Consider the following 25031-nt stretch of genomic DNA (forward strand, 5'->3'; position numbering starts at 1 on the left):
ATGGGCGGGGCGGACTTGCTCGTGACGCAATGCGGAAGCAGCCTGGGGGCGGGGCCACGCCATTTGGCGCGAAATTTTCTTTTCTCCACCTTCTTTGGATTCTTAGACTGGCAGTAACAGTGTCTGCTGCGCGTGGCTGGTAGCTGCTAAGGGGGTCCAACTGGAGCAAGTTAGAGTTTCTGCAATCCCTGGAGCTCCCGAAGCGGTGGCGGTGGAACCCGAGGCTTACGGACAGCCTAAGGAAACTTTGGCGCCCGGTGAGTGCGGCGGCCCGCGGGGCCAAAGAGAACGTTCTGTATAGACGTACTCATTGATTCATGCAACTGACATGCACCACGCGCCTTTTAAGTGGCAGGCACTGCTCTAAGCCTGATAGGAGAGGTCCTCTTTTCCACCTCCCGTTTCCTAAAAGACTTACTGCTCTGCCAGAGACTGAGCTGCTTCAGGGGAAGCCGGAAGCCCACGGCAGAGAAGCGTGCACTCAGCGTCCTGAGACCCTCAGCCAATGGTCTTAGCCTTTCCTTCCATCTTCTTTGCCTTTGAGAACCTCTTGCATCCTTTTCCTGCGGAGCGGATGCTGTTAATTCGTTTTACATGTGTAGCAATTGCTCCAAAAGAGAGACTTGTCTAGGTCACTTTTTGTGACTAAGCGTGCCAGGGCTTCTTTTCTTCAGACGAGCTCTTCTTAACTGCTGGGCTTCCATCCACCTTTACAGAAGAGAAGTCCAGTGGCGCCCTTTCTACTTCCTCTGGTCCAACCCAGAATACAAGGGCCTTCTGTCGAGACAATAAGATTCGAGATTCTTATTCTGGTCTACTACCTGTGAAACTGCAGTGTTTAGGTTTGAGTCTAGTTATTCGTAAAATAGGAATACCCTCTTTTCTGCTGTTAGGGCCTAGAGTTTGCAATGAGGGCATGATTTACCAAGTCTCTATCAGGGTGTTTTTTCTTTTTTCTTTCTGTACTGTGGTTTGAAATCAGGGCCTACACCTTAAGCCCCTCCAGCAGCCCTTTTTCGTGCTGGGGTTTTTTCGAGATAGGGTCTCGCGAACTATTTGCCTGTGCTGGCTTGGAACCGCGATCCTCCTGGTGTCCGCCTTCTGTATCAGTTTTTAACTGTGATAAAGGGCAACATGTGGGCTTTTAGAGGGTTTGTGAGTTCCCTAAAATTGAACGCAGCTTTTTGTGTGAATTGACAATTCTAATGTCAAGTTACATTTAAGAAGTAAAACCACTGACCTTTACAAGTGAATGCAAAGGAGTGTGGGAGTGGATTTACCTTTTTTCCCCCTCAGTTAATATTTTATAATCCTAGAATAGTGTCTGGCACACAATAGATACTTAATGAATAATATTGGCTGACTACAAGGAAGATTATATTATCTCCATTTTTGGGGTAAGGAAGTGGACCCCTTATTTAGTGGCTGGGAAGCCTGACTTACTGTAATAAGCCATCAGAAGCAAGCTCTCTCAGATGTAATAACATTATGCAGTTTACCACAGTGTGTTGAAAGGTGAAATAGTTAATGTTAGAAATGAGAGAACCAGTGCGTGGAATGGATAGGCTTATACACCAGTAGGGTTTATTGTGGACAAGTAGCCCTGTGGAGGGGGTCCCCAGCAAGAGAACTGAAGCCCCAGGGAGGTCACTGGATGGGATTATCCTCAGTGAGTCTCTGACCCTCACTGGTCATTCCTTTTGGGCCGTCTGGAGAGTTTTCAATAAGTTACCTTTAAAGGGGAAGGGGTCCAGTTCCAACATGGCTTCCTTTTGTTCACACTGATAGTTAAGAGCATAGTCATTGGCACCTGGCTATTTAGGGTTTTACTTAAGCTTGTGCCATCCTGTATAGAATTTCACTTAACAAATATTTATCATTGAGCACCTACTTAACACTTAAGCATTGTTCTAGGATTATTTGTAAGAATTAAATGAGCTAAATGTGTGAAGAGTTTTGCCTCAACCTTCTGTCATACTAGCTCACATATTTGCTTTCATTTTTATTTGAACTCCTTTATCTGTTGTTCTTGGGTGTGGCTCCTAGACTGTGTAGTGTGCATATTCCAGATGTCTGGTATCTGACATCAAGACCCTGTACTGGGTGTCTCTTAGAAACCAAATTCTTCATTAGGCCAAGTCAGGCCTGCAAGTTCATTCACCATTCTTCTTGGGAAATCTCTGTATTGAATGGTGGATAAAGTGAAATGTTGGGTGAAGGGTAAGAAAGAGCAAAAAAGTCATTAAACTGTGTATTTATCATTTATGCACTTTTCTGTATGTATGTTATACTTCAATTTAAAGTTCAAAAAATTATAATCAGGAGTCCTGACAAGGCAGCAGAAGGAAATCATAGTAGATCTAGGCTTGTTATACTTTTGGTATGTAATTTCTTTAGTTTGATATCATTTTGTGAGATTTCCCCACATTGTTAGTTAACTGTTTTGCTGTGACAAAATACCTGAGATAACAACTTTTAAAGAGGAAAGATTTATTTTGGCTCATGGTTTCAGACGTTTCAGTCCATGGTCACTTGGCCTGTCACTTTGGGCTTGAGGTGAGGCCTAATGTGGTGGCATCAGTTGGCAACCAAGGCTTTAGCACATGGCCTTTGGAGGATATTTTAGATCCAAACCACAACAGTGCAAAAATGAAGCTGGGTAATTCCATTCCTCTGTTGTGCTGATATTGATAGGTAGCAGTTAGACATAAGCCATGCCCATAAGATGAGACAGGGAAATTATATTATTTTAATAAATATTTAAAGGACCAGACTTTAACATTGAAACAAGGAGATTCCAAAACAGCTAGCCCCCTCCCATTTTTTAGATGCTAAAGTTACAAGAACTGGGAGATAAAGAGGATCCTTGGATGGGTGGAGAAATAATCATGCCTAGGAAAGGGAAGTTCTAAAGTACACCTATTGTCTCTGACTTGGGTGGGTTGTGGGTGTGATTTGGGAGGGTGACCACTCCTTTTTTTTGTCAGCCGTCTCAGCCAACCACCCATTATCTTCAGCCATGTGTGTTTCCCTCAACTCTCCAATATAAAACTAGGAGTTGGGGACCACCATTTTGGGTTTTTGCTCCCATTTCCTGCATGGGGAACATGAAATGCTTCTCTCTTTTCAACTCCCTGTTCCTCTCCTAATAAATTTTACTGTTACTTCTACTAAATCTTTGTGTCTTGTTTGAATTCTCCTTCCGGACACAAGAACCAAGGTAATTTTCCGGACCACTTTTTCCGGTAACAATATGAATATTCTGGTTCATGTCTTTTGCTTGTTTGTATATATTTCTAATGGAATTGCTGGGTCATAAGGTACATGTATGTTCAGAATTTGTTAGTGGCAAGTTTCTTCAGTGTTCCAAAGTGCTTATACTGAAAGGAATAGGATGTCTCAGTGGACCCCCACCCCCCTGTTGGAGAAACCAGTACCAAATGCCCCCTGTAGATAAGATAAGCAGAGCAGCAGGGCTCGGCTCGGGCATATAGAATGTGAGGAATGTGAGCAGGTTGCGAAAGATGACGGGATGTACGTGCAAGATGTGCTCTGCCTACTTGCTCAATGTTGATAACGTAAATACGCGCAAATGCTGACCTTTTACTCTATAGGCTAGGAAGTACACGTACTCTTAAATGGATAGGCTGGAAATGTATGTGGTGTTACAAAATCATTGGCTATGTGCCGCGTGGGCTTTTGCTGTAACAGCAGGTAGTGGTCTATATAAGATCTCCCCTAAAGAGGCTCAGGGTCGTGTTTTCCTAACCGGTCCTGCGTGTCCATGTGGGAGCTCGACCCTGGCTAGCCAGCCCAATAAACTCTGCTTTGTTGATTGCATTCACGCGTGGCTCTCTGTCTCTCGGGGGTCCTAACATTTGGAGGCCCCAGCGAGATTCTATTTTCTCGAGAGACAGAACTTGCCTGCGAGAAAGCAGGTGCGATCCCAAGTCCTAGGCGTTGGGAGGGGATCCAAGACCCTCATTTGGAGGAACTTGAGTGTTCCATTTGGGCCGCGGCAGGGATTCAGCCAATCCCCAGGGAGATTCATTCTGGGAATCTCGCTAGGAGGACCACAGGGTCCTATTGGGAGAGGCTTTCCTCTCATTTGGGCTCGAGCATTTTAGGAACCCTGGCGCCAGTTGAAGTACTAATTGAGCTAGTTGACCGACCACCCGTCAAGTGGACGCCTTTCGGCCTGATATCCAAGTTGGACGGTGAGGAGGTTGAATGGGGTGTGCACCAGTGTGAGAGAAGGACCGGTCCGAGCGAGTGCTGGAGAGTGTTGTGTGTATGTGGAATTATTGTTGCCTTTACCCTTTTTGCTCTATCTCTCTTGGTGTTTGATTCTCCTTCCACAATGGGACAGGGACAAACAACCCCAAAGTCTCTGATCCTTTCTCACTTTTCAGAAGTTAACCTTAAATGCGGGTCTGGTCATCAAGAAGGGTAAGTTCGACACCTTTTGTTCTGCAGAGTGGCCCACCTTCGGAGTTGGATGGCCCATTCAAGGTTTCCTCTCCCTAGACCTGATCACTAAGGTTAAAGCAGTCATTTTTCGGCCAGGCAATCAAGACCATCCAGACCAAGTCCCTTACATTTTGGTTTGGGAGGATCTGGCGAGGAACCCCCCCCCCCCCTTGGTTAACAGCTTTTCTGACTCACCCCTTCAGTTCGGCTCCCGGGGCTAAAACCCCAGTCACGCCCGCCTCGGTCATAAAGGAGGAGGAGAAACTTCCTCTTTCCACCCTGACCGGTCCTCAGAATAGGGCACCTCCCTTACCATCTCCGGTCTTACCAGAGAGTTCCCCCCTTTACCCATCCCTCGCAGGGGCAGAGGAAGATCGGCCGCCTCCATACGTGACTCCCCCTGGCCAAGCCAGTGCCCCGGAGGAGGAAATTTCCTCATCCTCCTCAACAGGGCTGGCAGCAGGAGGAGGAATGGGTCGAAGACTTCGCCCCTGAGGGATCCGGGAAAGGGAGGGGGAAGACGGGCCCTCCTCATCAACACAGGGGGAAGAAACTGTCCCTACACTTCCAGTCCGGATGGTAGGCCAAGGGAGACCGGGAGCGGGACAACAGTTTCAGTACTGGCCCTTCTCCTCCAGTGATCTATATAACTGGAGGACGCAGAACCCACCCTTTTCGGAAGACCCCAAGTGTCTCATAGATCTCCTGGAGTCCATCATGCATACACACCGTCCCACTTGGGATGACTGTCATCAGCTGCTCAATACTCTTTTTACGACGGAGGAACGAGAGCGCATCCTCAATGAAGCAAGGAAGAACGTTTTGGGGGATAATGGGAGACCCACAACTCTCCAACCGGCCATAGACGAGGCCTTCCCTCTACGCCGCCCTGATTGGGATTTTGGGACCGCAGAAGGTAGGGAGCGTCTCTGAATCTACCGCCAGACTCTTATGGCCGGTCTCCGAGCGGCCGCTAGAAGGCCCACCAACTTTGCAAAAGTAAAAGCAGTCGTCCAAGGGGAAAACGAAAGCCTGGCTGGTTTCTTAGAGCGCCTCTATGAGGCATACCATCAGTACACCCCTATTGACCGTGAGGTGGAGCTCCACCAGTCTGCTGTGGTACGCTCATTCATTAATCAGGCAGCTCCAGACATTAGGAGAAAACTCAATAAACAGGAAAACTTAGGGGAAATGACCATTAGGGAAATGCTACAATTAGCAGAGAAGGTCTTTACTGCCAGGGAAACTCCAGAAGAAAGGGAGGAAAGGCGGAGAAAGGAAGACAGGGAGGTACAGGAGAAATTGAGAAAGGAGGACAGGGAGTTCCAGGCTAAGGAGAACCGAAAGCAACAAAGAGAAATGGCCCGTATTTTCCTAGCGGGTGTCCGGGACAAACCCAGGGGAGGGAGCCACGCCCGGACCCCTGAAAAGGAACACTGTTTTTACTGTAAGGAGACTGGGCACTGGAAAAGAGAGTGCCCTAAGTTAAAGGGAAGAAGAGGGTTTGGAAGGAGACCGGGGGATAACAGGGAAAGGGAACGAGCAGTAGAGCAGGCCAGAGTCCTCCTAGCCGGAGAAGAGGACTGAAGGAGACGGGGCTCGGACCCCCTCCCCGAGTCTTGGGTAACAGTACATGTGGAGGGGAAGCCAATGGGATTCATGGTGGATACCGGCGCCCAGTATTCAATCTTAAACAAGGCACATGGACCTTTGAACAAGGAACGAACAAGTGTCGTTCAGGGGGCCACCGGTACGCAGTTATGTTCATGGACTACCAAAAGAAAGGTAGATTTAGGAAAACATCAGGTCACACACTCCTTCCTGGTCGTCCCTGAGAGCCCCGCTCCCCTGCTCGGACGGGACTTACTCACCAAAGTAGGGGCCAGTATCTATTTTGAACCAGATGGAATAATTGTGACTGATCAGGAGGGGAGCCCGATACACGTCCTGACCCTATCATTGGCTGACGAGTATCGGCTGTTTGAGGACCGACAGGAGCCAGAAGGGGACATAGCCCAATGGCTAAAAAGGTTCCCCAAGGCCTGGTCAGAGACTGCGGGAATTGGGCTCGCCAAGCACCTCCCTCCCGTAGTTATACAATTGAAGGCTTCCGCTCTTTCCCATTCGGGTGAAACAGTATCCTATGCCTGAGGAGGCTCGAAGAGGCATAGCCCCTCATATCCGCAGGCTATTAAAGGAAGGAATACTGCGGCCTTGTTGGTCTGCCTGGAATACACCTCTGCTCCCCGTCCAAAAGCCAGGAAGCAAGGACTATAGGCCTGTGCAAGACCTGCGAAAGGTAAATGAGCGGGTAGAGGACATTCATCCCATCGTGCCGAATCCCTGTACCTTGCTCAGTCACCTACCATCCTCACAAGTATGGTATACAACCCTTGACTTGAAAGATGCCTTCTTCAGCATTCCATTGTCAGAAATCAGCCAGCTGCTATTTGCTTTCGAATGGCAAGAGGATGGGGGCCAATCCGGACAGCTCACTTGGACCAGACTGCCGCAAGGATTTAAAAACTCTCCCACCCTGTTTAACGAGGCCCTGAGCCAGGACCTGGAACCCTTTCGCCGGAGCCACCCGCGAGTCACTCTATTACAGTATGTTGATGATTTACTGTTAGCGGCAGAAACCCGAGAGGAATGCAACAAGGCTACTGAACACCTGCTAATGGAATTAGGTGAGCTGGGATATCGGGCGAGTGCCAAGAAAACCCACATCTGTAAAAGGTCAGTGACATATCTGGGTTATCGGATCGCAGATGGGGCAAGGTGGCTGACTGATGCCATGAAACAGACTATTTTGGCTATCCCATCCCCCACATCCACTAGGGGAGTAAGAGAGTTCCTGGGCTCTGCAGGATTCTGTAGACTCTGGATCCCGGGATTTGCGGAGATAGCCAGACCCCTATATGAGGCCACCAAAGAGGCTCCGGATTGGAGATGGGGGGAGAAAGAACAACAGGCCTTTGACTAGCTAAAGGACGCGCTTTTACAGGCCCCTGCCTTAGCCCTGCCAGATCCTACAAGACCATTCACTCTATTTGTAGATGAAAACAAGGGGGTAGCCAAAGGAGTCTTGACGCAACAACTAGGTCCTTGGAAGAGGCTGGTGGCATACCTTTCCAAGAAATTAGACGCAGTAGCGGCAGGATGGCCCCCCTGCCTTTGTATCATAGCGGCCATCACCATGCTAGTGAGAGAAGCCGATAAATTAACCTTTGGACAGGCCCTCTGGGTCACAGCCCCTCACCCGGTGGAGGGAATCCTTAAACAACCCCCGGGGAAATGGATGACGAATACCAGGCTCACTCATTACCAGGGGCTCTTGTTGGATTCCCCTCGGATCACATTCACAGATCCCGTAACCCTGAACCCTGCCACCCTGTTGCCTAACCCGGAACTACAGACACCTGTCCATGACTGCAAAGAATTCCTCTCCGAAGTTACACAGGTACGGGCTGACCTAAAGGATACCCCCCTGTCCGGCTGCAAATTAAACTGGTACACGGATGGAAGCAGCTTTGTCCAAGATGGAGCCCGAAGGGCAGGGGCAGCTGTAGTCGACCAAGAAGGAAATACGGTATGGAGCAGTGCCCGTCTACCCGGAACCTCAGCCCAGAAAGCGGAATTAATTGCCTTGGCAGAGGCCCTGGAGAGGGCAAAAGGAAAGCGAGTCAGTATCTACACCGATAGTCGCTATGCTTTCGGTACCATCCATGTCCACGGGACCATCAATCGCGAAAGAGGATTCCGCACAGCAGAAGGGAAAAATCTAAAGAACCTGGCCGAGGTCCAGTGTCTATTAATGGCAGTGGAAAAACCGAAGGCAGTGGCAGTGATGTATGTCCCAGGCCACCAGTCTGCCAAGACGCTGGAAGCTGTCGGTAACAACAGAACAGATCAAGAAGCAAAGAGAGCAGCAATGGTGAGTCCTTCCATGGTCGCGGCTGTAGACGTGCCTGTCCCAGAGCTCCCTTCGCTACCCCCCCCCCCCGCCCCGACCAGAATACTCCATGGAGGATTTCACCTGGATGAGAGCCCACTCCCCCATTAGAGAAGGGGAAGACGGATGGAGAAGCGACTTGGAAGGCAAGTTAATTCTGCCCGAAAAACTCGGACGATTCCTGTTGGCTAACTTACATAAGTCCACCCATTTGGGGCGGAGAAAATTGCTAGACCTGTTGACATCTGCGCAGCTCCGATTTCCGAACCAGACCGTGGCAGTCCGTCACATTGTGGAAGATTGTGCCAGCTGCACAGTCATGAAACCAGGACGAAGGGAGGGGCACCATACAGGTACTCGGGAACAGGGGAGGGCTCCGGGAAGAAGTTGGGAAGTGGATTTTACTGAGGTAAAACCAGGAAAATTTGGGTACAAATATTTGCTGGTATTCATAGATACCTTTTTGGGCTGGGTGGAGGCTTTTCCTACAAAGAGCGAGACGAGTCAGGTAGTAGCTAACGCCTTACTAGAGGAAATCATACCCAGGTACGGGGTGCCCGAAGCAATTGGGTCAGATAACGGTCCAGCTTTCGTTAGTAAAGTCCTGCAGGGACTAGCCCAGGCTATGGGGGCCAATTGGAAGTTACATTGTGAATACAACCCCCAGAGCTCAGGGCAAGTGGAAAGGATGAATAGGACACTAAAGGAGACTTTAGCCAAATTGGCCCTGGAGACTGGCGGTGATTGGGTGACACTCCTTCCCTTAGCCATCTTCCGGGTCCGGAACTCCCCTTATGTCCATGGGCTAACCCCCTTTGAAATCCTGTATGGGGCTCCACCCCCCATCATTCAAAGGACCTTAAGCCCGAGACTAGGTGATCTGGCCCCACATTATCTGATTATGCTACAGGCTCTAGTTAAAGTACAGTGACAAATATGGCCTCTAATTCAAGCGTACCATACTGCTGAGAGGACCCCGAACACGGAACATGGCATAGTCCCGGGTGATACGGTATGGGTTAAAAGGCATCAGTCCAAAACCCTAGAGCCTAGATGGAAAGGACCTTATGTTGTACTGTTTACTACCCCTACCGCCCTCAAGGTTGACGGCATCGGACCTTGGATCCATTACTCCCACGTGCGTCAAGCCAATCATCAAAAACAAGAAGGGGCTAAAGAGTGGACTGTACGGCGGCACCCAGACAACCCGTTAAAGCTGAAGCTCTTGCGGCCCCAAAAACATGCAGAGTCTTCAGGAGCCACCACGGATGAATTGGATGATCTTCCTGATCCTGCTCATTGCCGAGAGCAGGAGCTTTGCCGAAACCAACCCTCACCAGCCTTATAAACAAACCTGGATACTCACTGATGGGGAGACACATACCACCCTCAATGAGACTACTTATACTGCCCCATTGGGAACTTGGTGGCCGGAACTACAATTCTGCTTCAGAGACATCAATCCTGCCTACAGGGCCACTGCCCCGGACTCAGCTCGACGCTATGGTTTTTATGCTTGCCCGGGCCACAAAAAGAGCAAAGACTGCGGGGGGATACAATACTCTTTCTGTAAGTCGTGGGCATGTGTCACATCCAACGATGGTGAATGGAAATGGGGAGTATCAAAACCAGACCTGCTCACATTTGCATTTGTAAATGGGGCACCGGGGGGAACACCATGGGGAAGCAGATGGGGGGGGGGGCTAAGCCTTCCGATTTTCAACCGCGGTTGCTGGCCCACAGATCTAGATAGAATCAAGGTCACTTTCACTGAAGCTGGCAAAAAGGACACCTCAGGATGGATGCAAGGAAGGATATGGGGAATTGTATTTTATAAATATGGTAGACACGCTGGCTCGACCATAGTAGTCAGATTGAAAATTGAGCCCACGGGGCCACTGTCCACAGTAGTAGGCCCTAATAAGGTACTTAGGCCGCCCTATGTAAAGCCACCTCCCCGACCTTCCACAGCTTACCACCTTCCCTCAACCTTAGCCCAGGCTAATGTCACAACTCCAAGACCATCAGGAACCAGCCCTCCCCTGGTGAGGCCCAGTCTCATGACCAGGTCCAAAGACCCCCTCTGGGACCTGGTAGATGCTGCATTCCTGACGTTAAACTACACCAACCCTAGCATGACTACCTCCTGCTGGCTGTGCTATAATGTGAGGCCCCCATTCTATGAGGCAATAGGGCTAAATGTCACCTATAATAGCTCAACTAGTGAAAACCCCACCCAATGTTCCTGGGGAAACCGTAAAAGAGGTCTGACCATACAACAGGTAAGTGGCCAAGGAACCTGCTTAGGAAAGGTGCCAAGGGGTAGACAAGACTTATGTACTGTTATTAAAGCCAATCAAACCTGGGGCAGCACTATTAACTGGATAGTTCCAAAGGACGAGGGGTGGTGGCTATGCTCACGGTCCGGACTCACCCCTTGCCTGTCAACTAAGGTGTTTAACAGCTCTAAAGAATTCTGTGTCATAGTGGCTGTGCTGCCCCGCATCCTCTATCATTCGGAGGAGAGTCTATATTCATACTGGAATACAAAAATGGTTGAAAAAAGAAAAAAGAGAGAACCTCTTTCCACACTAACTATTGCTACCCTACTCAGCCGAGGGTTAGTGGGGGCAGGAACCGGCATAGCCTCCTTGGCCACCCAGCATAAAGGGATGTCTTCGCTGCGCGCAGCCATAGATGAAGATATAGAGAGAATAGAAACCTCCATTAGCCACCTAGAAAAATCCCTTACTTCTCTGTCTGAGGAAGTACTTCAAAACCGACGAGGTCTGGACTTGTTGTTCCTCCAAAAGGGGGGACTATGTGTTGCTCTAGGGGAAGAATGTTGTTTTTACGCCGACCATACCGGAGTTGTTCGTGACTCCATGTCTAAACTTCAAAAAAGCCTAGAACAAAGAAGACGAGAAAAAGAGGCCGGGGAAAGCTGGTTCGAGTCTTGGTTTAACCAGTCCCCATGGTTAGCTACCCTCCTATCTACACTGGCAGGGCCAATAATAATCCTCCTATTACTTGTTACCATAGGACCCTGGATTCTAAACCGACTTATGACCTTTGTCAAAAGTCGAATTAATACTATCCAACTTCTGGTCCTCCGCCAACAATATCAGGCTCTTCATCCCCTTGAGAATGATTCCTCAATTTAGGCCATAAGAAAAGGGGGGAATAAAAGGAATAGGATGTCTCAGCGGACCCCCACCCCCCTGTTGGAAAAACCAGTACCAAATGCCCCCTGTAGATAAGATAAGCAGAGCAGCAGGGCTCGGCTCGGGCATATAGAATGTGAGGAATGTGAGCAGGTTGCGAAAGATGACGGGATGTACGTGCAAGATGTGCTCTGCCTGCTTGCTCAATGTTGATAACGTAAATATGCGCGCAAATGCTGACCTTTTACTCTATAGGCTAGGAAGTACACGTACTCTTAAATGGATAGGCTGGAAATGTATGTGGTGTTACAAAATCATTGGCTATGTGCCGCGTGGGCTTTTGCTGTAACAGCAGGTAGTGGTCTATATAAGATCTCCCCTAAAGAGGCTCAGGGTCGTGTTTTCCTAACCGGTCCTGCGTGTCCATGTGGGAGCTCGACCCTGGCTAGCCAGCCCAATAAACTCTGCTTTGTTGATTGCATTCACGCGTGGCTCTCTGTCTCTCGGGGGTCCTAACAATACCAATTTATATACCCTTGGGCAGTGTATGAGAGTTCTGACTATTCTGTATCCTCACCATACTTAGTATTCTCCTAATGATTTTTAAAACCAGTTCATTCATTCTGACCTAGAAATTCAGATGCAGTTATGACAGACAAAGACAAAATATCAAGGTCCCTTCTCTTTGAAAGTTAACATTCTTATGTGGGAAGCACAATAAATGGAAAAGTAATGTAACAGTCTTTGTATATAAGTATAAATAAATAAATACGTAGTATTATATAGTAATATAATGGGACATGGTCCTGGGGGCTAGGTAACTTTTCCACTGATTATACAGTGAGGCCCCTCTGAAGGAGTTTCATAGGAGCTGAGACCTGAGCAATCCCTGCAAAAATGCAGAAAAGTGAACAGCAGCTGCCTAAGTCTGAGAGCACTAAAGACCTTGATCTGTTTGAATTTTGGAAAGCCAGGCACGGAACAGTGGAAGAGAAAGTTAGGTTCTGGTAACTGCCTTCTCAGCCCTTTGCCACATTTTTCTGGTTTCATCGAGCATGGCCCGTTGGTCTCTCAAAAAAGGAATTTAAAGTTTTTATCTTGACTTGTTTTTTAAATGTCTGCAAGTTAAAATATACTCTGCATTTAAAGGAAGTGAGAGCATGGCTTTTAATGCCCTCTGGTTTACTTGAGTATCTTCTAGGTATTGAAAGAGTCCTTCCCTATGCTAGTTTTTGTTTTGAAAAAATGAGGTTATTCTGCAAGTAAAATCAAATGTCATAGTCAAAATGACAAACTAGGCCATTTATTTTACAGTTAGATCATTCAAGAATTACAGAAGTTTTGCTGGGAGATGCTAATTTGCTATCAAGCATTCAGTGATACCCCCATTTTTTTATATGAGGAAAATTGTTGAGTACTGTAGTGTGCTTGAATCTTTTCTTTGTAGTTCAGTAGTATATTTTGCCAGACTTCATTGTGGAAAAGGCAGAAAGTTCCAAGTTTACTTGACAGTTCCGTGTTACATCATCTATTGAAAGGAACATATTGAAGGTAAGTTGGTATTAGGTATTTCCTTAAACTTTTGTTTAGATTCAAGGACTTCTATTTAATTTTTGCGAAAAGATTTATCTTTTACTTGAGCAAGTCTTTCATTTGTCTTCTCTTATCCATTTCTTTGGTCTTTGTTCATATCTACCCTGTACTTCATTAAAATTAGATTGATTTTAGTAGTGACTTTGTGAATTGCAGTCTAGATGTACATAAGGCAACCATGGTTTGTTTTTGAGGAGTCTGGGGTTTGAACTCAAGGCTTCCTGCTTTTGGGATAGGTACTATGCTTAAGCCACACCTCCAGCTCCAATCATGCATTTTTGTGAGCAGTTTATTTACTAATAATTCAATGTCTTTTTGCTATTTCTTGAAAGTTTACTATTTCAAAAGAAGAAAATTTTAGGGGTCAAATGATTCCCAAATATAATGTAGGACAGAATGCCAGTGAACAGATTGTTTAATTTGAATGTTGATAATGCTATTTTAATTCTGTTTTCAACATAGGCTGAAATTATTGGTCTCCCTATCAAGTAATTCAGAGTAATTTTTTCAGCTGGATTTTTTTTTTAAACCCCAGTTTTGCCATATTTTAGCTTCATAAGAAAAGTAGGAGATTCAGAGGGAAGACTTAGTGTTTTTTATGTTACTTACATTTAAGATAATGGATTGGAATTGTTAGGACTAACAGATTGCAGTGTTCAAATCCTTTGTAAAAAGGACTTTCAGTCATATTCCTGTTTTTGTCACTAAAAATGTCTTTTTCTCCATGTGCTGTAATTGAATCTATTCTCATGAAACAAGTGAGTATCCAGCTACTCACTACTAATGTGTGGACCTGCCAGGTGCAAAGAAAAATACCCCTTCAATTGTCAGAGCAGTACAGGTTAGTCACATGTTTTTTTTTTTCCTTTTTTTTTGGTGGGACTAGGATTTGAGCTCAGGGCTTCACACTTGCAAAGCAGGCATCCTACCTCTTGAACCACATCCCCAGGCCATTTTCTGTGGTTATTTTGGAGATGGGGGTCTCAAATTTTCCCCAGCTGGCTTTGAACTGTGATCTTCCTGGTCTCCCAAGTAGCTAGATTTACAGAAAGTTGCCATGGGCTCATGGTAGTTTTATTTTTTTTTCCCTGTGAGAGGAATGACAGTTGATAAAACCCATGGACATTCCCCCAAATGCTGCTTGCATGCTTTTGTCTCCATCCTTTGGAACTCCTAATTTCAGTACATCTTATCAGTGTCTACTAATTGTTCAGTATTTAACTCAGTAATTCCCATTAAGAAGCCATACTGCCGAGTGTCTCAAGATCATCTGCCTATCAAGCATGAGGCTCTGAGTTCAAACCCCAGTGCTGCCAAAAAAAAGGGACTCTGAGCTTTTTATAGGTTCTTTTTTTTTATACGCTGCTTGGGTCATTTCTCCCCCCTGCCCCCTTTATAGGTTCTTATTGGTTTAATACCTGACAGAGAACAATGTATTAAGTAGATTTTTGGAGCAGGGAGATGGAATAGGAGCTTTCTCTGTCCACTCTACTCATCAACCTGGTGCCTCCAGGAATGGTGCACCACTTTGGGGCCTTAAAAATGCTTGTAAAGCTGAGCTCCACTGGCTCATGCCTATAATCCTCGCTACTCAGGAGGCAGAGATCAGGATGATCCGGTCTGAAGCTAGCCCCAGGCAAATAGTTCCTGAGCCCCTATCTCAAAAACCCATCACCAAAAAGGACTGGCGAAATTGCTCAAGTTGTAGAACACCTGCCTAGCAAGCGTGAGTTCAAATCCCAATGCTGCCAAAAAAACCAAAAAACAAAAAAGCCCTTCCTTATTTAACAGCCATGGACTTTGTTCTCTAACTTCCAATGATTCTGCTAAGATGTTTGTATTATTAGTTGTCCTTTACTGCATTTGTATTTTACTCCTATCTGTATTAAAACTGATGTGATGACATCTCACTTTGTCAAATGTTGCACATCTATTGTGCCTTGTTCCTAGTAAGTACTTCTAAGCATTTATAGTTTATTTTCTTATGTATTGACCTTCTTGTTTCCCTAGGTGAGATGAAATAAGGCATAGTACAGGATGTACATAGATGATACTGAATTGCCTGTGTTCAGTCTTCATCAAGCTTGACTTTTTTTCTCAAGGAAAATATCACCTGAGTTTCAAATGTATGAGAGTGAGGAAGAGTAGGAAACAAAAGGCTGAACAGGAAGAGACTGACTGTGTCCTATAATCCATTAGAGCATTGCCAGAGAAACTGAGTGAGGACTTTTTTCACAGGAGCCATGGTATCCTACCCCACAAGGCAAAAGACCAGACAAACTTACTCATGGGTTGGCAGGCCATTGCTCGACCGAAAACTTCACTATCAAACCTACAAGTGAGTGATGAGGCCCTTTGGTGGGGTTGGGAACATAGTTTCTCAAGTTAAACTATTAATAACTTATTCCAGACTGTTTTAGTTACTATGGATTGAGAACTGAAGGACAGTTAGTTCCATATACATTGATTGTGAGGAGGGGTTTATGTGTTGCATGAAGATGGTAGCATAAACAGTAGTGATGGGCTAAGTTGTGGTGGGTGAGTAAAATTTGATAGTGTACAATAACACCATATGTACTTAAAGTGAGTTCAGTGTAACTTCATGATATCAAAATGGGACATGTTGTACTATGTCCTTCCTACTTCAATTTTAATAGGAAAGCCTTTTTTTGTTCTGAATAACAAATAATAAGGCCACCAGATTAATAATTCATGCTGAAATAATTCATCTTTCAGACATTTTGTCTGCTTTTACATATAACTTGGTACATTGAAAGGAGATTTGGCTGGCAGAGAAAAACTGTTTAGGGGAATTTCTGGTTCAAGAACACTTTGTATCCAGAGGATCTAAAGGGCTTTTCCACCCTAAGAGATTTCCTAACATGTTTTTGTGTTACTTCCTAGAGAAATGTGTGTGAAAGTAAAAAGTTGTTCTACTGAGATTCACGTCAAGGTTGGACAGTTTGTGTTGATAGAAGGTGATAATGATGAAAAACCCTATGTTGCTAAATTGCTTGAGTTGTTTGAAGACGGTGAGTTTGGGGCTGGAATTAGAACCATTTCTTACTAGGAATGTTTAGGAAACGGGCGTGAGGGGAGACTGCTGTGTCCTCTGTTCACAGGTGTGTGCAGAGGGTCCAAGACTATGAAGTAGGTCACATAAGCACTAGCTGTTCCCTCTTCCATCTAGAAATTTCTTCAGTCACATAGCAGTGTTGAGTAAAATAGAATTGGAGGGCTCAACAATTTATCTTTTCCATTATTTTTAGGAGTGGATGAGAATGGCCATTAAGACAGAATTTGGGGGATAGAGAGAAAGGATGAGTTTGGGAAGAAGGGAGAAGGAAAAAAATTAGGTGATTTGTGGTAATGATAGACATGTGTTTTTTAATTTTGACCTGATGAAGTTAGTAATAAATTTTGCAAGTGTAATTTCTTTACAAGGGAGGATATAAATTGGATTAGGAAGGTATATCAGTTGGTGTTCAGTCAGGAAAACAAAAACACTTTTGGTGTTTTACCCAAAGGGATTATAGATAGGGTTAAAAAAGCTAAAAGAACCAGGCATGGCAGGGCATGCCTGTAATCCTAACATTCAGGAGCCAAGTAATGAGGATCAGGGTTTAATGCCAGCATGGGTTACATAGTAAGACCCTGTCAAAAAGAAAAAAGAAAGCCTCTGACTGGAAAAATAGGTGATATTTCCTAGAGATCAGTAAGTGCTAGGCCAGAGCAACCAAAGGGAGTGTCTCTGCCCAGAGCTCACAAGCTCCTACTACCCACAGCCTCTCCTAATGTGCTGAGCACTGGGACGCTCCATAGCCCTTTGCAAAACAAGAGAGCACTCAGGAATTTGGAAATGGGGCAGAGCTCCAAGGGAAGAATTAAGAAGAAAGAGAGCAATTAGAAACAACACAAAACTGCCTCCCCTGAGGGACATAGGAGAGGAATGTCATAAGTTAGATAGTCTTATGGCAGTTCCTATGTCTAAGAGGAGGGACTGGCTAGAGTGAGTAAATAAAGATGTTTTATGACACACAGATAGGAGGGACATTTGACAACTATGGAGAGTAACCTCATCCACTAGGTGGAGGACAACAGCAGATATATGGGGCTTTGTTTATGGATTTAAGAGGCCTTGTGCAGTTCTCCATTGGATGGCTTTGGTTCCTCTTTGGAGAGTTAAGAAATGAAGATGGTGATAATGGTACTGTTGAGTGTGTCCTTCACTTGGACTTAATGCTGGTGTAAAGTGACGGTGTATTATAAAAATAAAACTGAAGATTGCAAGCCTGTATTTGCCAGATTGCTGCTTGAGTTTTTGCTAGTATTTTTTTACCTACTGTTTGATGCCTTCTTTATAATCATTAACTTGCAAAACTTCTTTACTGATGATTTAAATGCTGTGATTGGAATAAATCGCTTTTGAATTCCTTCCTACATTGATTTCTCCATCATTAGAAAGAGGAACAATCCATCATTAGAGAGAGGAACATGTGAAGAGGGTGGTTGTGGGGTGGAGTCAGATTGCTGCTGCTTGATCCTCACCTTTGACAAATTATTTAAGATCTTTGAAACTTGATATTTTTGATGTTACAAGTAGGGAGCCATACTACCTGCCTTTTAAAGTTATTATGAGGTTTAAAGAATAATACATACTGAAGACTTACCACTGTGTCTAGTGCACAGGAAATGCTCAGTAAAATGCACTTGCATTTTATTTAACCTTCCTCTTATCCTTCTAGATTCTAAACCTCATTTCAAGAAGCGTGCTCGAGTACAGTGGTTTGTTCGATTCTGTGAAGTCCCTATCTCTAAACAGCATTTGTTGGGCCGAAAGCCTGCTGCACAGGAGATATTCTGGTATGACTACCCTGCCTGCAATAGCAACATTAGTGCCGAAACCATCATTGGTCCTGTCAGGGTAGGTGGTGACTTTTTCCTAGGTTCTGTTTCGAAACTGACTTCTACCCGCCTCCTAAATTGCATGGCTTAGAAATATTACTGCTTCTAATTTGCCCCATTGGGAATGAATTTTTTTTTCTATTATCTTCTCTGCTTGTTTGCCTCCCTCATCTCAACAAATATTTATTGAGAACACTTAGCATGTGTTGGAAGCCTCCTAGAGGAGGTGACATTGGATTATGACTTGAGGGATAAGCAGGAATAAGCGGTGGGAAATGATATTTAGCTGTGACTGTGGCAGGCATAAAATGTTGTGAGATCGAATACGCTTTGTGAAATGAGGACTTCACCCTGAGTAACTCAGTACAGACTGCTAGTTGCAAATTTTGTTAGGAGATTTTATAATAATTCAGAAGCTGATGAGCTGCTAGTTTGTAGGCTGAAGCGGGACACTGATTTGGAGACTAAATACACAGTTTATTCCTGGAAATGCTCAGGCCCCTAAAGGGGGATTAGATTGTAATGGGAAATTTGACCGTATGGTGATTAAGTGTTGGTTTAAGAGTTTGGGAGACTTTGGACAAAGGTAAGGAAGATTTAGAAGTTGAAGCAGCAGGCTGTATAGATTTGAAAGAACAAAGGGAAAGGCGATGTGTAGGCAGAGCACATTGGTGGAAATGAGCAGTATTGTCCGAAAGTGGTGCAAGGCCACTTGTGGAACACTGAGCCGAGGTAGAGTCAGATTTTAGAATGCATTGAAAAGTTAGTTTATGACATCTCACTATTAACTGTGGAGCAGAGGAGCATGTTTAGAGAAGTTTTTGTGGGAAAATTTGGCCTTGGTAAATAGAATAGACTGGAAAAGAAAGCAACATAGGGTGTGGCTATCAGCTAGGGAATGTCTAGAAATAATCTGGGAGTGAGATGATAGGTACTTGAACAAAGATGATAGTAGGAATTAAGAGGTGAAGCCAGTAAGCATTTTTAAAAAAATGAAATGAAAGGAATAATTTACTCTATATTTCATTGACATCCTTCAAAGTTATTAGTGATCAAGTGAGTAAATACTCAGTTTCTTTATCAGTATGCCTCTTTTTATATGAAAGGTGACATTCCATATACTTAAATGGGTTTTAATCATAGCTGTGATGTGTCTTCCTTGGCTCATTAGTCTTCATCTTCCTATTCATCTATATTTCCTAAGTACAGGTAGTGGCTTTAGCCCCAGAAGAAGTGTTCCCTGTGGATCTGAAACATGAGGAGACATTGTTTGTGAAACTATCCTGGAATGAAAAGAAGTTCAAACCACTGTCTCCAGAACTATTTGCAGAATTGCAGAAACTACAAAAAGGCAGCCCCAAGTACCAGAAACCCGTGGAAGCCAAGACTATGAAAGTAGAAAGTCCTTCTTTGACCACAGCAAAACATGTGGTTAAAAGGATTGAATCAAGTCACTCTGCTTCCAAATCTCACCAAACGCCTGCCCACCCTGTCACCCCCAATGCCAGGAAAAGGCTGGAGCTTGGTGGTAAGTTATGGAATAGGTTGCAGTGGACAATACTGGAGCTAAAGGAATACAGTATTGAGTTAGTGCAGCAATAGGCTAAGTATTGATTGGATGCATGTTTAAATGCATCACATGAGTTTTATCATTTTTTATCTTATTTATTTTGGTGGTACTAAAGTTTGAGCTCAAGGCTTTGTATTTGCAAGGCAGGCACTCTACCACTGGAGCCATATCCCCAATCCATTTTGCTTTTGCTATTTTTCAGATAGGGTCTTAATTTTTGCCCAAGTCATCCTGGACCATGATCCTCCTACCTATGGCCTCTGGCAGGCATGGCTGGGATAGTAGGCACATGCTACCACACCAGGTATTTTATTGAGATTGGGGTCTTGCTAACTTTTTCCTCTTGATTTCTGCCTGGCAAGTAGCTGAGAGTATAGGCATGAGCCATTGTGCCTGCCAAATTTTATCTTCTTAAGATGGCATTAAGAACACGCATGCACATTGTTGTGGAACTCTGGATCCCTTAAGCCATAAATCTCTCCCTTCCCCCATTCTTCAGTTCCTGGAAACCACCATTTCTTTTACATCTTCATGAATTTGACTACTCTAGGCAGTCCCTGTGAATGGAATCATAGAGCATTTGTCCTTCTGGTTTACTTCACTTGCCATAATACTCTCAAGGCTCATCTATGTTGTAGCATGTGTCAGAATTTCCTTCTTTTTAAGGCTGAATAATATTCCACTGTATGTATATGGAACATTTTGCTTATCCATTCACCTGTCTATGGATACTTTACCTTATTGCAACGATGCTCTCGTGAACATGGGAATAACAAATGTTTCTTGGAGATCTTTCTTGCGGTTCTTCGGGATATGTGCCCAGAAATAGGATTGCTGGATCCTATGATAATTCTATTTTTCATTTTTTTAACTCCCTTTTTGGGGGTGGTGATACTGGGGTTTGAACTTGACACCTCACTCTTTCTATGCAGGCACTCTACCACTTGAGCCACACCCTCTGTCCTCTTTTTCATTTTTAGAGAACTGCCATACTGCTTCCCATAGTGGCTGTGTCATTTTCCCAACAGCCATGTGCTAGGATTCCAGTTTCTCTATGTCCTTATCAATGTTTATAATTTTTTAATAGTAGCCATTGTAATTCATAAGAAGTGGTAGCTCATTGTGGTGAGGTGGTTTTCTTTTTTGAAAAAATTAAAATTATTTTAAATTCATAAATCATATTAATGGACTAAAATGTGATTTTTAAAATTACATACAATATGAATGATTAATCAAGCTAATTGACATTTCTTATCACCTCATTCGTTTGCTCTTAATTACTTTGAAATATACGTTGACTATAGTTATTGCCATGCAGTAGATCTCAAGTATTATTCCTCTGTCTAGCTGGAACTTTGAGAACTCCCCATTCCACTACTCCTCATATCCCCTAACTGTTGATACCCATGATTCTATATTCTGCCTCTGTGAGTACACACACAAGTGAGAAGATGTGTCTTCTGTGCCTGGCTTATTTATTTCATTTAGCGCATTGACCTCTAGATTCATCCATGTTGTCTCAGCATTGTGGTTTTGATGCACAGTTCCCTAGAGATTAGTGATTGAGCCCTGGAAATAGCTGTTTCTTAAAGTAACATTGCTTCTGGAGCCTCAGTGGAAAAGCTAGGAAACAACCATTTAAAACTCTTATTCATACTGATATTTCTTACCTGAACCACAGAGTCCTTTCCATATTCCACAATTATATCTCTGTTCTACTTCAGGAAGAATCCTTATTCCCAGCAGCAATCCTGATAGATAAAAAGTAATCCTATAATTGCTATGCCAGCCTTTATCAGTAATAAACTCACCAACTAAAGTTCAAAATTTATTTGTGGTTCTTTATCCCTTTAAAATATGTTCCACAAAGTGAAAGAAGTTACTTTGATGAATATTCTTTGTTTTGAAAATCATTATTGGTGATATAGTTTGTTTCTTTCATTTCTGTTTGTATTTAATTTTAGGGATTTTTTTCACCCCATCGTTTTAGTATTTTAAACAGATGAAACATTAACTTTAAGATTAGTGTCAGAGCTATTTAAAACACTGTACTCAGAGAAGCTTTACCTCCTTAGAGGCCTTCCATAGGTAAATTATTACTTTTATACGATTTATCAGGGGACATATGTATATTCGTACATGTATACCTGAATATGAACATGCATTTGTTTTTATTTTTCATTCTTAGTTAACCAGTAGGATACTACACTAACCCAGTAGGATAGATGCATTCTTTTCTGACTTGCTTTTTGTCCTCACAGTGAATCTGACAGTTTATGTATGCCTGTTGTGAGAGCTCAGCCCCACCCTATTATATTTGATTAATCCTTTGAATTTTTGTGTATGTGCCAAGTTCTTCAGGTTCAAATTGTTTGTGCTCTTGATAGCTCCTTAATGCAGTATGTGTTTTACAAGCTGAATAAAAATATATAAAATACTTGAAAAATGGAGAACTATTAAATCATAATACCACCTTCAGAAATTCCTGCAGTATTTTATGACTACTGATTACTGCAGGATTTTGAAAGATGGGGCAAGAAATTTAGACTTGATATGGTTACATAGTAGAAGGAGGATATTGTGAATCTTTTGAATGAATTATTTTGACAGAAAGGTAGGAAATGATTGAGGTATGAGGGAGGCCAGGATGTTGGGATGTGTTTATATTTATCTAGACATAAGTTATCCTCCTGCCTACCAAAAAATTGAATAATTTTAGTTTCATGTTAAAAGACATTAAGATCTAATCTTATATAACATTTTAGAGTCAGGCTTATTGAGGTATAATTTATATACTATAAAATTACCCTTTCTATATACAGGTTAAATACCTTTACCTGAAATGCTTTGAATCAAAAGTGATTTTTTGGACTTTAGAGTATTTGCATATGCATGATGAGACATTTTGAGGACAAGACCAAATCCAAACACAAAATTTACTTATGTTTCATATACACCTCATTCATCTAGCCTGAAGATAATTTTATATAATTGTAGTATGCCTGTATTTTGCCTACAACCTGGTAATTTCATGTCAGTACTCAAAAAATTTCAGAATTTGTAGCATTTTTGTATTTTTAGTTTTCAGATGGGAGATGCTCAACCTATAGTTCCGAGTCTTAACAAATGCATTAGATTTGTGTAATTACCATTATAACAAAGATGTAGAATGTGTTCTCTCCAAAATGTGTTCGTGCCCCCTCATAATCAACCAGCCTTTCCCTCTCTTGGCTCCTGGTTCCCAAGGATGTGTTTGTGGTCTCTTTGTCTTTTCTAGAATGCCAAATAGCTGAAATCACAGTCTATGGCCTTTTGAGTCTGATTCCTTTCACCTACCATCATAGATTTGAAGTCATCCATGTTGTCAAATGTTGTAATTTGTTCCGTTTTTATTGTGGAGTAATACTCCATTGTATGGATTTACCACAGTTTACCCATTCCCAGTATAAGGACATCTGGGCTGTTTCTAGTTTTGGATGATTGTGAATAAAGCCACCAAAGTGGTAGCTTTTCGGGCCCTGCCTGCTCTTGTCCTACACACCTTGTGCATGATTCAGTAGATCTTCCTTGTGGTCAGTTTTCCTGACTTATTGCCATTTTTTCTATGTTCTCCTCACATGTCCCCTCTCCTTTCTTTTTCACCTCTGTTTTACTTTCTCTCAAGGCCTATCTCAAAAGCTGTTTTTATTAGTCTTAGGTGCTTTGGAGGACTTACTTTGCCTCATATTGTAGATGTTTGTGCTTGTCATTTCCTCAGTTAGAGCAAAGTAGTTTTTGAATGAGGGTCAGGGTTGAGTCTCATTCAACTTTTTTTTTATTCTAGTACTTTAGTACTTGGTACATGCTGTTCTTTTTTCTTTTTCTTTCTTTTCTTTTGTGGTAATCATGTTTGAACTCAGGGCCTTGAGGTGCTCTATCACATGAGCCATGCCATGATCCCTTTTTTGCTTTTAGGGTTTTTCAAATAGGCACTTAGGCTTTTTGCCTCACTGGCCTCAAACCATGATCCTCCCAATTTCTGTTCTCCCAAGGAGCTGGGATTATAGGCCTGTACCACTGTGCCAGACCCCTGCTTTGCCTTTTTAATTAAATCAACTATGCCCATGAGTTGAAATGCTGGGGTTCTTGGTGCCCATAGTCCTGGTGAAGGTAGAAAATATCCAAATGTTGTAATGATTTCCCTCTAGAATCCCTTTTCTCTCTATTGGCAAGACACAGTCTATCTGGGCCCAGTGTCACTCAGCAGAGTCACAAGCATAAATTTCTCAAATGCCATTGAATTGATGGGAGGCTGGCAGTATCATCTCTGGTTGAGAACTGTTGTTTCTGATAGATTGCTTCAGGGAAACTCAGCTGCTGAACCTTTATTCATAAAAGCTGACTTACAGGAGCTGGGGATGCAGCTTAGTGGTAGAACACATGCTTAGCATGCTTAAGGCCTTGAATTCTATCTGCTACATCAAAAAATTAAAAAGAATAAATTTCATACAATAATAAAAGTCTCTTGAGGTTCCAAGTAGGAAAATTAATCGCTCATGAAATTTTGGAAGTCAGAAAATGATTAGAGCTGGAGGATGAAAGAATGGGATAATTTAAAATATATGTCTTCCTTATGACTTCAGTAAACAAATGTAGTTCTGATGAGAATGGGATCTCTACTGCACGGTATATTTCCACCTTGTCTGTGATGTCTCCTGTCTTAGGTTTTCCCAGGACACCTAACACTAGACTATCCCAGCAGACTTTGTGTGCCTCCTTAGATTCTTCAGAAAGGACTAAACGAAAAGCAGTGTTCCCTGAGACTACTTCACCTTCCAAGAGGGCTCAGCTGGATGGAATCAAAGCCTCATCTCCAACAATGAAAGCCTCAGAGAAAACTGGAGAAGTTCGACTCTTTTGTGCCAAGGATGACAAAAAGTCTTCATCTGAACGTCACATGACCCTGAGAACCCGAGTCTCAGTTGTGAAAACCATGGAGATTATTGAAGGCAATTCATTTATCCCTACCAGGGGAGACCAGAAGCCCTCAGGGATGCCTGCTGTGATTCTGAAACCAGAGTGTATCAGAAAGAGGTAACTAGGGATATTACCCTGTTGCACAAAGCAAATTGAGATCCTTCATAAAATGTGAAATGAGTGAATGGCTTTTAGTTAAAAGAAAAAGAGCAGTGAGGCACAAATGGGACTCACAGAATCACGGGAGAACTTTTCTAAATACAGATTTCTGAGCCCCTTCCCATACCTAGTTAACTCACCACTAAGCATTGGCCCCAGGAATCTATATTTTGAAATGTTCTTGGATAGTTCTTAAATAGTTCTTCACTTGGAGACTGTTGGCTATAGAAGAATATTTCCTAAACCTGCATTTCTTCAAGGT

At 43.5% G+C, this 25031-nt stretch overlaps 1 protein-coding gene across 2 annotated transcripts in view; it reads left to right on the forward strand.

Moving 5' to 3' along the window:
* Window positions 1–53: 53 nt before the first annotated feature.
* Orc1 (origin recognition complex subunit 1) overlaps window positions 54–25031 on the forward strand; it is a 45623-nt gene continuing 20645 nt past the window's right edge. Inside the window, exons 1-6 of one of the 2 annotated variants that reach the window (XM_074080131.1) lie at window positions 54–257; window positions 15418–15517; window positions 16084–16211; window positions 17925–18103; window positions 19294–19612; window positions 24358–24727. In XM_074080131.1, the coding sequence (XP_073936232.1) occupies window positions 15423–15517; window positions 16084–16211; window positions 17925–18103; window positions 19294–19612; window positions 24358–24727 (1091 nt within the window). In that variant the 5' untranslated portion in view covers window positions 54–257; window positions 15418–15422. The remainder of the gene's footprint in view (window positions 258–15417; window positions 15518–16083; window positions 16212–17924; window positions 18104–19293; window positions 19613–24357; window positions 24728–25031) is intronic. The other variant, XM_074080132.1, reaches the window with a different exon arrangement.

This window comes from Castor canadensis, chromosome 7, assembly GCF_047511655.1.
Source record: "Castor canadensis chromosome 7, mCasCan1.hap1v2, whole genome shotgun sequence".
NCBI lineage: Eukaryota > Metazoa > Chordata > Mammalia > Rodentia > Castoridae > Castor > Castor canadensis.